Raw genomic sequence first — 13,604 nt, forward strand, 5'->3', positions numbered from 1 at the left:
TCTGTCTACATGCGACTACATGTTAATTTTTGTTCTTAAAGGTGACTTGTGACTTATCTGAGTTGTTAATTTATTCCCCCCAGGAATGGGAGACTTTTACAGGTGTGATCATTGGAGACACTATCAGAAAATCAGTAAGCTACGTTTATTTTCATATTTTGAAATAAGGAACATTTTCTTTAATCCTGAAAAGTTAAAGTTGTATTCTTACTATGTTGTTTAATTTATTGTATTCATGCATTAAAGAAAGAAGTAACTTTTCACGAAGTAATATAAAGATATAAATTTATTGAAAAAATTATGAACATGGCATAATTTATGAACATGGAAATAGTCTTCTAATTTGAATTGTGAACAGTATGTCTCATATTTAAATATTTTGGTAGCTTTTTTGTTATGCCATTTATGAACTTAGCAAAAGACCACAGGAAGATTGCTGTTGTGAATGTTTTTATTAAAAACATGGGTTTCACAACCTTTTTACTCAATATAGTGTTTCATAAAAATTCATGTAACTTACATGTGTGGTGTGACTTGCTTCCATAAGGATTCACAAAGAAGTGCTCGTGATCAGATTCCCTCTTGGATAGAACAGGACCGAGTCTGGGCAGTAGCATCTTTGAAGGTATACATCATGTCGTCTGTTGAATTCAACTTTAAAGAACTTTGGTTTTGGCAGATAGAAATTTGGACTTGAATACTCAGATATGTATGTCAGAACACAAGATTTTGTTATTTTAAGCTGTTTTATTCTATCTTCTAGAAACCATGGCTTAATACATATATTCACCTAAAAAAAAAAAAAAAAAGGTGTTTTTTTTTTCATGAACATTTCTACCCCATCTAACAATGAATTTCAATGCATGTGAGTGAACCTGTCATCTTTCTGAGACTGGAAAATACTGTAAATCTATCCAAGTTCTACAATTTTTATAGATAGGAAGATAGAAGAAAAATTGCAAACAATATTTAGTTGTAGATGTCACTTATGTAATGACTTTCACAAATCACTTCATATTGTATTAAAAGCCATAAACTGTTAATTCAGAAATTAATATTCTCCTCATCAGATTTCTCTTTACATCTTTATAGGTGTTTCAAAGTTTGTGATTCCTCAGATTGAGCTCAAACAGAAACTCTGTCTTGCATTGGTTCCTCCTACCACAGTCAGTATGGAAGTCCTCTGATCCTGAAGGGAACTAAAGGAAAATACTAGTCCTGAAATTCAGTCTTAGCCTCTTCTCCTCCTGCATGTAGCTCAGCAGGAAGGAAGAAAAACCTTGACTGGTCTTTGGCAAGGACTTTTTATGCTAAACCCAGAGTTCACTATTTAATTTCTCATCAGCCAGGAATCAGGAGCAATCACAATAATGGTGTGGCAAGCATAATAGTTAGAGGTTTAAACTAACAAACAAACAAACAAATTGTGTAACTGAGTGAATCAGTAGCATACACTGATAGGAAACCATTACTGTTAGTAGACAGGAGATCATCATTAGAGAAAAGGACTTAAAGGTAAAGCCCAAAGCTTAAAATAAAAGAACCTTAAAGTTTAAAAACAAAACCAGAGTGCAAATATAGATTTAGTCTTTCCAGGGAATAGGTGAACAAGGGGTTAATTTTAAAATGTACTCTTTTCCTCTCTAACTTCAAGCATAAAATTTAATTTTGTGATTTGCACTGGAGTGGTCATTTGGAAATATATTAAAATATACAGTATGCACACGGCTATTCTTCTTTACAGTTATATCTACACTATTTGTTTTGTAGGTTTCTCTCCCAGGTCTCTATCAGACACTTTGCTTTGAAGATGAAAGTCTGTGGCGCACTTTTTCTCAGAGTTCTATATGTGAACAAGACTTTCCATCTCCTGTTGTAAAAAGAATTTCCTTGTTTCAGCAGGTAATCTTTCCAATCATAATATTAATTGTGAGTTCAGCACTGAAAGTAAATTTTACATCCAGGCCTGGTTGAATTATAAGCAGTGATAGTATCTACGCTGTCTTACAGTTTAACTCATTTTTTAAATCTAAGAATTATGTATTTTTTTACTATAGTGCATATTATTTCTCTGTTATCTGACTCTTTTTAGTGTTGATATATTAGCTGCAATTGAGTATACCCTCTAAGGTAACAAATTCTTTAGAAATATACATGGAATTAATTTTATGAATAGATGTTAAAATTTTTTCATGGTTGCTTTGTTACTGCTGGATGTGTCAGTTGTTGAGCCTCTTCATCACTGACACAAAATGCAGTAGCAGCCTCTGCTTCTTTAGAATGAAGTAATGAAAAATGGCTTCTGAAAACGTGGTGATAAAGAATGCACCAAGAATATGAGAAAGGCAAGTTCCTTTCTCAACCTGAGGGTCCTTTTCCACTGGAAGAGAAAAATATGATCACTTTTGTGTTTATGGAAAAAAGATGTTGTTACCTAGTTTCAAATGATGCTATGATTTTTCTTTTGAAGTTACTTTACGTGAAAACATCCAGAGAAAGGATGGGGTGTTAGACAATGTAGTTTCATGTTGATTGGCTCTTAGCTGCTGTCTATTTGGAGTTTTTTGTGGAGGAGGAAAATTTCTGAAATAGCATGCATGGAACTTAAGAACAAACCATTTTGGAAAGGAATTTGTCAGAGTCATATTTGATTCAATGAAATGCTGAAGAGCACTTCTTATATGTGCAGTGTGTTGTCAGAAAATGTCTGCGTTTATAGGAAAGTAAATCTGGAGTGATCAGTGCCTCTTGTTTCTTGTACTGAAAGTATTAAGAACGTTTCTGTTTATGAAATATATTGAAACTACATTGGTAGATTGATGTGCCACTCATAAATTAGTTTGAACTGAAACCAGAAATATTACTAATCCAAGTAGGACATTGCTGCCTATATATGTGCATACAATTTAGATACTCATATAAAGCTAAGTATGCTTGCTGTCATTCTAGCTACCCACATAACTGCTTTTCTTCTAAAACATTGTAGAAAAACTTGTAGCTTACAAGTAGACATCAGGTATGGATCTGTTTTCTGATTCTATTGGTAGAACAAGCTACTTACAAAAGAACAATTAAGTAGATTGGCTTGGGAAGCAATGATCAGATAGCTCTATTTATTCAGAGAAAATAATTTTGTTCTGAAGATAAATTCAAAGAACTCATGGTTCTTAGGAGAGTCTTGCATTTTAAATTGTCACTTTATACTTTTATCTCCCCTGAATATATTTTATTTCAAGGTACTTGTGGTCCAGGCTGTCAGACCAGACAGATTACAGAGTGCCATGGCTCTTTTTGCATGTAAAACCCTAGGTAAGTTAATTTTTCATCAGGATATTTCTGCACAACAATTAAATAACTTTTTTTTTGTCCTATGTTTCTCTTTTATTTTGTAGTTCTTATGGAATCCCTAAGCTTGAGCATATGAAAATATGCTCTAAATGGGTTTGCTGATTTTGTTCTTGTAAAATATTCTTAAAAGTGCTTTTAAAATGGTTTGGTTTATTCTGCACAGTGACTGAAAATATAATAAAAAGATCTGTCATATTCTTGTAATTAATTGTTGAACACCTGAGTAATTAAGAAAAAAAGATAACTGGTTTTCTGTTAAGTTTTGCACTGCAGCACTCTCCTTAAGACTCAGACTTTCCGTAAATATTATTTTATGTCGTTTACCATTTAGAAACCGCTAGATTTGAGATTTTATACATTGAGTCTCAAAAGATAATTTAATTAATATCAGTCATTTTTGTCTAACTCTTGGTCTGTAATAATTTTTACTCTCTGTTTAAAAATACACATGATTTAAAGTGATTCAATGATACGGTTGTCTATTTGTTCCAATCAGTCACCTTACTCCCTCAAGTCTATTATATCTGAAGTTTGAAACCTATATGCCAAATAATCTTAATATTGCAGTACAGCACACAAAAGCCTTCCTTCAGTTTTCAGCAGTTTTGAGTGTCTTATCGGGCTGGACACTGTAAGTTTTAAAAGTCACTTTATCTTATTCCCTTATACTGTCTGTGGACGTTATTTGTTGCCCCAAATTGGCTCCATATCTGCCACCCAGACTGGGATTTTCAGCATTAAGGTATAGCTTCTCTGTCAAACGTTATTAGTAGATGGAGAGGGTACTTTGGTCATGGTGACAACAGCCCATGCTGACAACAGCCCATGCTGACAATGTCCCTGCCTGTTGGACTCAAATGACAGGAGTGATCTGCAGTGCGTGTGGCTCAAAAATCAGCAGAGACCTGAATGCAGAGTAAATTCGTTTGCTGGTTTGCTGTCCTCCAAATCTTGATGTTTTACATAAATTACTTCTGTTGGGACCAGTTCCTTGGAGGAATGCTGCACAAGGAAATGTTTTGGTGCATGAAACTACAGCCTCACCTAGGAAGGCAGAATACCATTGACTCCATCTGGATTTTCATAACCAGTAAATCAGCCACAAATCATCCACAGGTTTTTCATGCATTTCAGTGAGACTGGCAGAATCCTGACTAGCATTTTCTAACCAATAAAAGATGTCACGCTTGTATGAATATTTTTTCATATTTCTTTTCTACCATGTCTTTTTTAGTGTCCTTGCCCTGAAACAACTTAAACAAACTGTTTCACATAGTTCTAAAGGAAGTCTTAAGTTTCCAATCTCGTTTGGCTGCTTTCCTGTGAGAAAAAATGAATTCCTAAAGAGCTGTAATATCCTACAAGAAAGCCTTTCAATTCTGTTCTATCCAGACATTTTTTTCTTTTCTCACCTTTTACCTATATTTTGAAATTTAATGGATGAAGAAGGAGTAAAATAGTTTCTTTTGAAGATGAGGTTCACAAGAACTTTGAATTGTATTTTGTATCACCTGAAGCATGCTTATTTCTTTATTGTACATGCTATACATAAATGCACCATGTTAACAGCCTTTCAGTACTTAAAGGGGCCCACAAGAAAACTGGAGCTGGACTTTTTACAAGGGCATGTAGTTAAAGGACAACAGGGAACGACTTCAAACTAAAAGAGAATAGATTTAGGTTAGATATTAGGATGTAATCCTTTCCTGTGGGAGTAGTGAGGCTCTGGAACAGATTGCCCAGAGAAATTGTGGATGCCCATTCCCTGGAAGTGTTCAAAGCCAGGCTGAGCAACTTGGTCTAGTGGAAAGTTGCCCATGGCAGGGGGTTGGAATGAGATGATCTTTGAGGTCCCAATACAAACCATTCCATGATTCTGTGGTACAAATTGTATAGCATTGTTCTGTGTGTGCAACATATAATAGCTCAAGTGTGAAAACAGACTGTGTCCTCAAGGAAGTGTGTGTTGCATCTTGTAGTAGTTGTGGCATAGATGTCACTGATCTGGGCTCTTCTGTCTTACTGTATGTTGTGATTTCCTATTGCACCTAGTGCTTCACTGGTTAAATGCTGGTCTAAAGATGCATGAAAATACATAGTTAATGTCGTGGGCTTTCCCCGAGATTCAGGTGGTTTTAGAGTCTTTTTGCCCTCTGCAAAGCTCTGTGCCAAACGGATGAAAGAGACGGAGTCTTCAAGTTCTGATTTTTCAAGGTTGCATGCTTCATTTATTGTTTCTTATCTTACAATTTTCTCAGTGCCCAACAAAGATGTTTGCAGCTGCCTGGACATCTGACGACTCCTGACTCCTCCCGAGCTGGGCAGTCGTTATCTTTTATACTAATTGCTACGTATTCTTTATTTACCATTAATTGCCAATACCTATCACTTATACTAAACAGGTCATCTCTACTTTGACCCAGTCTCCTTAAACTACTTTGTGCCAACGTCACTGCTGAAAATGGAGTGAGGGAAGAAGAAAGAAGAGGCACGAGACAACGCCCCAAATCCTCCATCTTGCCCCCATTCACTTCAATGCTATGAATCTAAACTTACTGTTTTTTCACCCTGTGATAAGCTAAACTACAATCTTTCATTCTCTTGTGGCCTGCAACCCATCCTGCAGTGCAGGAAGCCTTTCACATGGACTGAGATCAAAGCCAGTGTCCCTCTGAGCTCTGGGCTGGGGTCCCAGACCCCTCTGTCCAGGTCTCGGACCCTCCAGAGCAGCCAACGGAATGCCCTGGACACCAACAAGTTAACACTATTTAATTTGTGATACACATATGTGTATCTTTGGGCTCATGTGAAAATACCTTGCCTATACTAGGTCGACATTCTAGGCACTTAAGTTGTATATTAAAACAAATAATAGATGTAATATATGTAATCATAGTACCAAGAACCATGTAAGTCGAATAATTAAGGCTCTCAGGGCTGTAAGGAGAGAAGTTCTGCATGTGGATATATACACTGCAATTAGTTTTTTAGCAAATAGTGTAGCTTCTCATTCCACGCCTCTCTTTTTCTCAAGGCTACACTCTAAGTAAAAGACTGCAGTTTGTCAAGCTGGAAATCCAAAAATAGTTTTCTTCTCAATATGGGATGCCTTATACCTACCTGCAAGTTTTAAGGTTTTTTTTCTTCAATTTAAACCAGTTTTATGGTGTCTGCTGAACAGAACTCTTGACAACCAGGTGAACTCTAAAGTGGAAAATGAAGCACTCCATCATGTGTAGTCACTTTATTTCCATAATAATTCTAATTCTAGGAATAAAAGAATTATCTCCATTGCCTCCGAACATGAAGCGTCTGTATAAAGAGACACTGGAAATTGAGCCCATCTTGATAATAATTTCTCCTGGTGCTGATCCTTCTCAAGAATTACAGGAACTTGCCAGTGTTGAAAGAAATACTGAGTGCTACCATCAGGTCAGTCTTAGATAAGCATAGTGATTAAAAACCACAATGTATAAAATTTTGCTGTAGTAATATCTGTTTTACTTCATTTTCCAAGGAAGTTAGTAAGTAAAATCATAGTTTGGTGTCTGTAGTGTTTTGTTGTTCCCGCCTGTCTTGACGCTAACTTCTCATTCCATTGGCAAAATGGGCTGGAGAGGAGGCACGTCATGCTCACAGAGGCAGAATCCAAACAAGACATGTTCCTGCAGTATGGAGAAGGAAAAATTGAGAAGATGGATGGAAAAGAACAAGACAGTCTGAGAGTTGTTATACGTGCTGAAGCGTTATCTCATTCAGTGTGGAGTAATTGAATCAAACAAAACCCAGTAAAAACTAGACTTCAGCATTTCCTCTGCTTACAGGAGTTGCACATTTCTTTCTTCAACAGAAAACATAAACTAGGTGTTCAGTGTTTGTGAATACTTAGGTATTTTGTGAAATTCTGTAAAATTTTTTTTACAGAATTTCACTAGATTTCGCTAGATACCTTCCAGGATCCATTCCAATTCAAATTATTTTATGAATCAAGTGGTTTCCTAATATAACCAATACGCAGTACCAATATGCTTTATAACTTCCTGTAAAGTATTATTTCCTTCTGTCATTCGAAATATTAAGGGGAGAAAGGTTGTTTTCTAGCTGATCACTGGTTAGCATAGAAATAGAAAATGTCAAGTTTAATGTTGCTTTTAAATAGTCCTTGAAATTGTTCCTTTCCTGGAACATAAACTGATATATTTTTCCCATCAAACGGTCAAAATTTAGATCCTACTGCCATCTTATCTAGCTGTGAACATTGCGGAACACATATTTCTTACTCTGCCACATGGATCCTCATGTTTATCTCTAAATATCCTTTACATGTTAGACTTTCTAAATGTAGCATAGCAGGGTATTCAGTTAAGGATCAGGAATCAAAGCTAAATCATCTGAAAGTTGTTACACTAATGGGAATATTTTTTGTTATTTTTTCCTACACTTTGTCATGTAATTTGAATAGAACATAAAAGATAGAATTTTCTCCTTTGTTGATTCATTTCTCACATGAGATAAAGAAGAAGGTGCTAAATTTGTGCGGTCTGCTACTCTCTTGCTGGTGACTTTCAGTTGTCTTCTTTTGGCTATTTTCAATTGTTTTAAAATATTTGAAAGAAAGTCAGAGAATCATAGTACCAAGACAAGACTTTTCATATTGGCTAAGACCTCTTTATTTTCAGTATGTTTCAGGTTTTTTTGTTTTGTCTATCTTCCAAATAGATTGTAAGGTAGAATTAATATGATACTATAGAAGATTATACTATTCATATATCCCAGCCGAAAAGAGAGCAGCCTTAGTTTTTCATTCGTCTTAACATAAAAATTGAGTATTTATCTTCAAATGAAATGCTCCTAATTTCCAGTCAGAAAAACCTTAGTTCTCATTTATCTCTTATTTTTGCAGTTCTGCAGTAATGCAGTTTATTCATTGATACTTAAATTACTTTTTGACTTCCCAGGGAATACATCACCAAATGATGTATGTTTTTTTTCCATTAGAAGACTAGGCAATGTTGTTTGTACAGAAACTGGCTAGATAAGTTGCTAAAAAGAACTTGTGTCCCTTAATCTTTTCCCTACTTTAATAACCTATCACATTAGAGAAAATTTTGGTTATCTTTAGCACTCTTTTTTTTAACATGTGTATCTTGAAAACACAATTTTGTATTTAACTGTTAAATGAGGTATGAGGGATTCTTGATACAACTCTCTGTGCCATTTCAGATTGCCATGGGCCAGGGCCAAGCTGACCTGGCTATTCAAACTTTAAGAGAATGTGCTCAGAATGGAGAATGGCTGTGTTTGAAGAACCTGCATCTCGTTACATCTTGGCTTCCTGTATTGGAGAAGGTGAGGGTAAATAGTGAAGATATGGGAAACCAGATGAAATAATTAGTATGCAACATTTCTGAAGCATTTCAGGCATTTCCGTAGTGATGTTTAAAATGGAAGTTCAAAAAAATACTTTTGTGGTTTTCTCAGTCATGAGTAAGGTGGACTGCTTTAGCTATAAGCAGCTCTCTTCTTTGTGTGAGTGCTTTAATTTTCATGCAATGTAGAGTATTTCTACCATGAGTGTGTAAATGCTTCAGTTAGAACTTCTAGTATTTTATGGGGTGCTGGGATACTGCCCATATTTTTCCATGAACCATGAATTTATGTATGCTTGAATTAATTTTTTTCCCCCTTAGTTCTAGGACTTTCTTTTTGGTAGTTCTTTTTTTTTTTTTTTTTTTGAAGAGCAGACTCAGGCTAAGTATCTAGGAGGTTTTTGCTAATTTGAAATTAAAATGTCTCATATTTTATAGACACACATACTTATGGCATATAAAATCACTAACTTGCTAACTAAAATCGATATACTTTTCATGTACATCACCATGAAATCCTCAAAACAAATAAAGTCAGAAGAAAATAATGGAATTCCTTCAACAGTTACTACAGTCTTAATTTTCCAGTTTTCAATGATTTTTGTAAAGTGTTGTCAATGGACGTGAGCCTGGAGTCTGTCATCCATCTAGCAGTAACCATGTGGCATGTACCTTCAGCGTTCCTATAATCCATTCTGAAAAAATGGAAAGGCAAAGCAAGATAACACTGATGTGTGTCATGTAGTCTGAACAAGACAGACAACAGTAATGAAATGTTTGTAAGCTCCTTGCTGAATACAAAATTTCAGATCTTTTAAGTATTAAAATATGGATATGTGTCAGGTGGGTCTTACTCTTTCCACACGAAACATAATACTGAGTGTGTTGAACTTCTTGCTGAGCCTAATATAGACTTAAGATTTGCTGATGTTTGACTCTGCACATTCCCTTGCCTGTTTTGCATACCATTAACAAGTGTGAGGCTATGTAATTCTTACATTTGAACATCCCCTTAAGAGACTGCTGCATATTCATAATTGAGTTCCATCCAGGTACAGGAATTCAGTTCTCACAGTCTTTGAATATGGACCCAAGTGTACCACAGTGAGGTAGTGATTAATATAGCCATACTGGTGTTGAAAGTCATTGAGATCTGTTGTTGATATGCTGCCCACATTGCGAGCCTTCATAATTTTTGATGTAGCTTTCTGCATGTTGTTATTGTACTTAAAAGAAGTAAAGAACTGCTTTATATTTTTATGTCCTGAATTTAGTAGCTAGGAGAAAAGCGCAAATATTTTGACACAGCTAGGATGAACTTCAAATTTGAGCACAGCAATAATACAGAATGTGCGGAGGCAACACATCTTGAACTATAACCTTATGTGTATAAGCATCTGTCAATTTTTTAGATGAGCTCAACTTTCTAATCCAGGGTATTATAATTTTGTAAATACTGTTCTATGTATAAAAAGCCCCAATCACCCCAAATATTTCAATATCTAACATCTCTTTAATAGGAACTGAATACATTACATCCTCAACCAAACTTTCGTCTTTGGCTTACTACAGAAGTTCATCCGAAATTTACTCCAATTTTGCTTCAGTCAAGTCTGAAAATAACTTACGAAGTAAGATCTGTTTGGAAAGCTTTTGTTAGATTCTTCCATTGAATGAACCTTGATGTATAGCAAACTGTATGTTTAGATAGAATAACTGGTTTTACCTTATATTTCAGTTACATGTAATACAAAAAATACAATGAGTTTACCTTGAAAGATGATTTTTTCCTAGATGTTTTTTCCAATTGGAAGTATGAACTGAAAATATAGGAGAAGCATTTGTTCTGTTTTGTGCTCCAAATTATTTTGTGCATTTGATCAGTTTTTCTTAAAAATAAGAATCAACACAGGTGTTGTTACTTGGATGGAAAATAAAGAATTTCTCCTTGATGAATATCCTCATCTGAGGATTACAGAATCCCACTTTCTCTTCTTTATTTTTCTTTTTGGCCCTGTAGCTTTATATTCACTGGACTCTCTCAACAAAAATGGTTCTCCTCCCATATAGCAGAATATACAATTAAAAGCCTTTACTCAAAATTGAGGCCTTTGCATTTGAAGTGGCTCAGCTTAAGGAATAACTGGAACCATGTTCCTCCAGTTGATTGGAAAGTAGTCTAATGATGAATCCACTTAAGCAGTAATGTCCAATATGGAAATCATTAGTGGGAGTGCTCCTAAGTGTTCCATTCATAATGGAGTGTGAAGATTTTGCCTGCAGCTAATCCAGGAAACTTTGATCTTTTAGAGTCCAATGTTCCTGACTTTCAAGAAGCTGAAATAGTTACACTTTTACATTTGCTGCGGATATTTTAAAGGTTTTGCAGTACCCTCTTGCTTATATTGAGGTCTTCAATGGTACAGAAACTGCAGGACTGTGGGATTCATCCCACTATCTTTGGAATAATTGGAACTTTGCACAAGTGCAGTATTCCAAATAATTTTGTTTCCTTTCCCATTGCAGTAAGTATTTTGTTACCATGAGAGAACAGGGATAGGCAGTGACTTGTCAAATGATACTTGATTATCATATGGTTGTAGTATGTCCCAAGGTATGTAGAATGCTACCAATGAAGATAATGGTATTAAAAAAAAAAAAAAAAAAAGTCAATTTACTGCAGTATTTTGCAATTGTTTGTTAGAGGCAACAATGGTAATCTTAGGAAACATTAACAGCCATTTTTCAAAAGAGAAAGACTAACAAACATTTTTAGAAACACAAAATTGTAATTTAAATATCTTTAAAATTTATGTTTGCCTTCAGACTTGCAAATAATTTGGGAATGGTTGAGTATCCAGTTGTTTTTATGTTTAAGCACTGTAATTTTGGTTACTGCCTACACCTTAAGTGCAGTTATTTCTAGTGGTAGTGAGCATTACCTACCACTAAATCTGAGAACTGGCATTTTATCATACGTATATACCATATTTGTATGCTAGCTAGCAGAGTATGGGGATGGCATAAGGGAGCTTGACATTCATCACATCACAGAAGTAATTGGTAGCTGAGGTTGTGAAATCAGAAAAACAGTTCTTTTGGTTGAAAAGAATTGAATTTACTTTATGCTGATTTATTTGGATAAACTACTATGCTTTCACTAAGTTCTTTTAGTGTAGTGCAGTCCTGTAAGTTGGTCCTGGTTACCATTTCCTTCAGTATCTTGAAGTTGTTTTCACTATAGAATCATTCTGTTGTTAGGCCATTCATGACATTTTTTTTTCTTGTTAAATTTTATTCCATTAAGTACTGTTGGTCATTTCATTGTTACAAATTCCAGGTTATAATCTAAGAGAAGAGGACATAAAAATACCAGGTTTTCTGTCTAGAACAGTGTTTTTCCTTCCAATGCAGGCACCTCCAGGTCTCAAAAAAAATCTCTTGCGAACTTATGAATCTTGGACACCAGAGCAAATCAACAAAAAGGGAAATTTGTCCAGAGCACATTCTCTCTTTTGTTTAGCATGGTTTCATGCTGTATGCCAAGAAAGAAGAAATTATATCCCTCAGGTAATATTTTATTTGCTATCTTTTAAAAAACTTTGCCCCATTTATTAGCTTTTATTCTTGGAAGTATTTTTCAACTGTATATGTTGGGTCATATTCAGAAATGAGAAAAACTTGGATATTTCTGGTGCCTGCCTTTATTGTCTCTGAATTCATTGCAGAATAAGATCCTGGTAACCTCAGTCCTTGTCTCTGTGAAAATTGCCTCTGCCTGCATGGGGTTATTTCGTGATTCATATACAAAGTGATACTGCTACTGAAGTGTGGAAAAGATTCTGTCAATCCTGTTTGCTTGGGACAGGCAAAAATGTTATAGAAACACAATTGAATGGAAGACATGAGAAAAGAGATACTGGAGGGAAGGAGGAGGTGACATTGTCCACACTTCCTTCATACAAACTCTTTCAAGGAGAAGGAAGAAAAAGGGAAATCATTAATTTCTTACAAAGATTATAATGATTTTCAGAGATGTGTTTTTTCCTTAGTTAAATTTTTGATTAAGGTGAGCATTTTTTTCTGCTGCAAGATCCTTAAATTAAACAAACCAAAGAAACCCCACCAAACAGCAAACTGCTTTATGTCTAGTTTATTTTATTCTATTTAGACTAGATATAAAATTACTGTGTCATCTGAAGGGTTTGATCTGGCAGTTTAGAATGTTTGAGAGATTTTTGCTAGTTTTGACTTTGTGATTTTTTAAATTGTTTGCTTTTTGCCATAACAGGGTTTTGAATATGGTGTTCAAGAAGTACAATAGGTGAAAATTCAAGTATTAAAATGACTCATGAATTCTCCTTGTTCTTGTTCAAATTCATGTTCATTTGGCCAGTTTTTCAAGTAACACAAGATAGGATTGGTGCTCTCTTTAATTCCACTGCACAAATGTGCAGACAGTGATGGATTTATATTACAAGATGATCAATTTCTAACATTGATGGACTGTAGTTAATCTCAGATAGAAGCTCCTGTATTTTATAATGAATTTTGAATTGTTTTGGGTTCATGTACAGATCTGTCCAAAAACCCCAACAAAGATATTATTAGGAGCACCTTTCCAGAATAGGACCTTCATGGTGGCTGGCTGATAGTTTTTGTGATCTGTGAAGCAGCTGCAGTCTTGACCTCAGGCTGTATTCATCTCACTGGACATGTGCATGTTCCTGACACATTTGCATTTCTCATCATGAATCATATGCACTGTTGCTATGATATCATCCATATGCAAAGTACACTGTAAAAAAATAGAGCAACAGGACATACCTTTGAGATCTGGATTTCCTAAATGATTTATCATATATCAGTATTTATTTATACTTATCC

The 13,604-nt window shown here is 35.0% G+C and overlaps 1 protein-coding gene across 1 annotated transcript in view; it reads left to right on the top strand.

The window, feature by feature from the left end:
* Positions 1-13,604, top strand: part of DYNC2H1 (dynein cytoplasmic 2 heavy chain 1) — a 147,817-nt gene that overhangs the window by 75,145 nt on the left and 59,068 nt on the right. The window contains exons 72-79 of the mRNA XM_040056035.2: positions 84-134; positions 548-625; positions 1,771-1,902; positions 3,237-3,309; positions 6,620-6,780; positions 8,572-8,697; positions 10,238-10,348; positions 12,132-12,287. Coding sequence (XP_039911969.1) covers positions 84-134; positions 548-625; positions 1,771-1,902; positions 3,237-3,309; positions 6,620-6,780; positions 8,572-8,697; positions 10,238-10,348; positions 12,132-12,287 — 888 coding nt within the window. The remainder of the gene's footprint in view (positions 1-83; positions 135-547; positions 626-1,770; positions 1,903-3,236; positions 3,310-6,619; positions 6,781-8,571; positions 8,698-10,237; positions 10,349-12,131; positions 12,288-13,604) is intronic.

Source organism: Hirundo rustica, chromosome 2 (genome assembly GCF_015227805.2).
Source record: "Hirundo rustica isolate bHirRus1 chromosome 2, bHirRus1.pri.v3, whole genome shotgun sequence".
NCBI classification, from domain to species: Eukaryota; Metazoa; Chordata; class Aves; order Passeriformes; family Hirundinidae; genus Hirundo; species Hirundo rustica.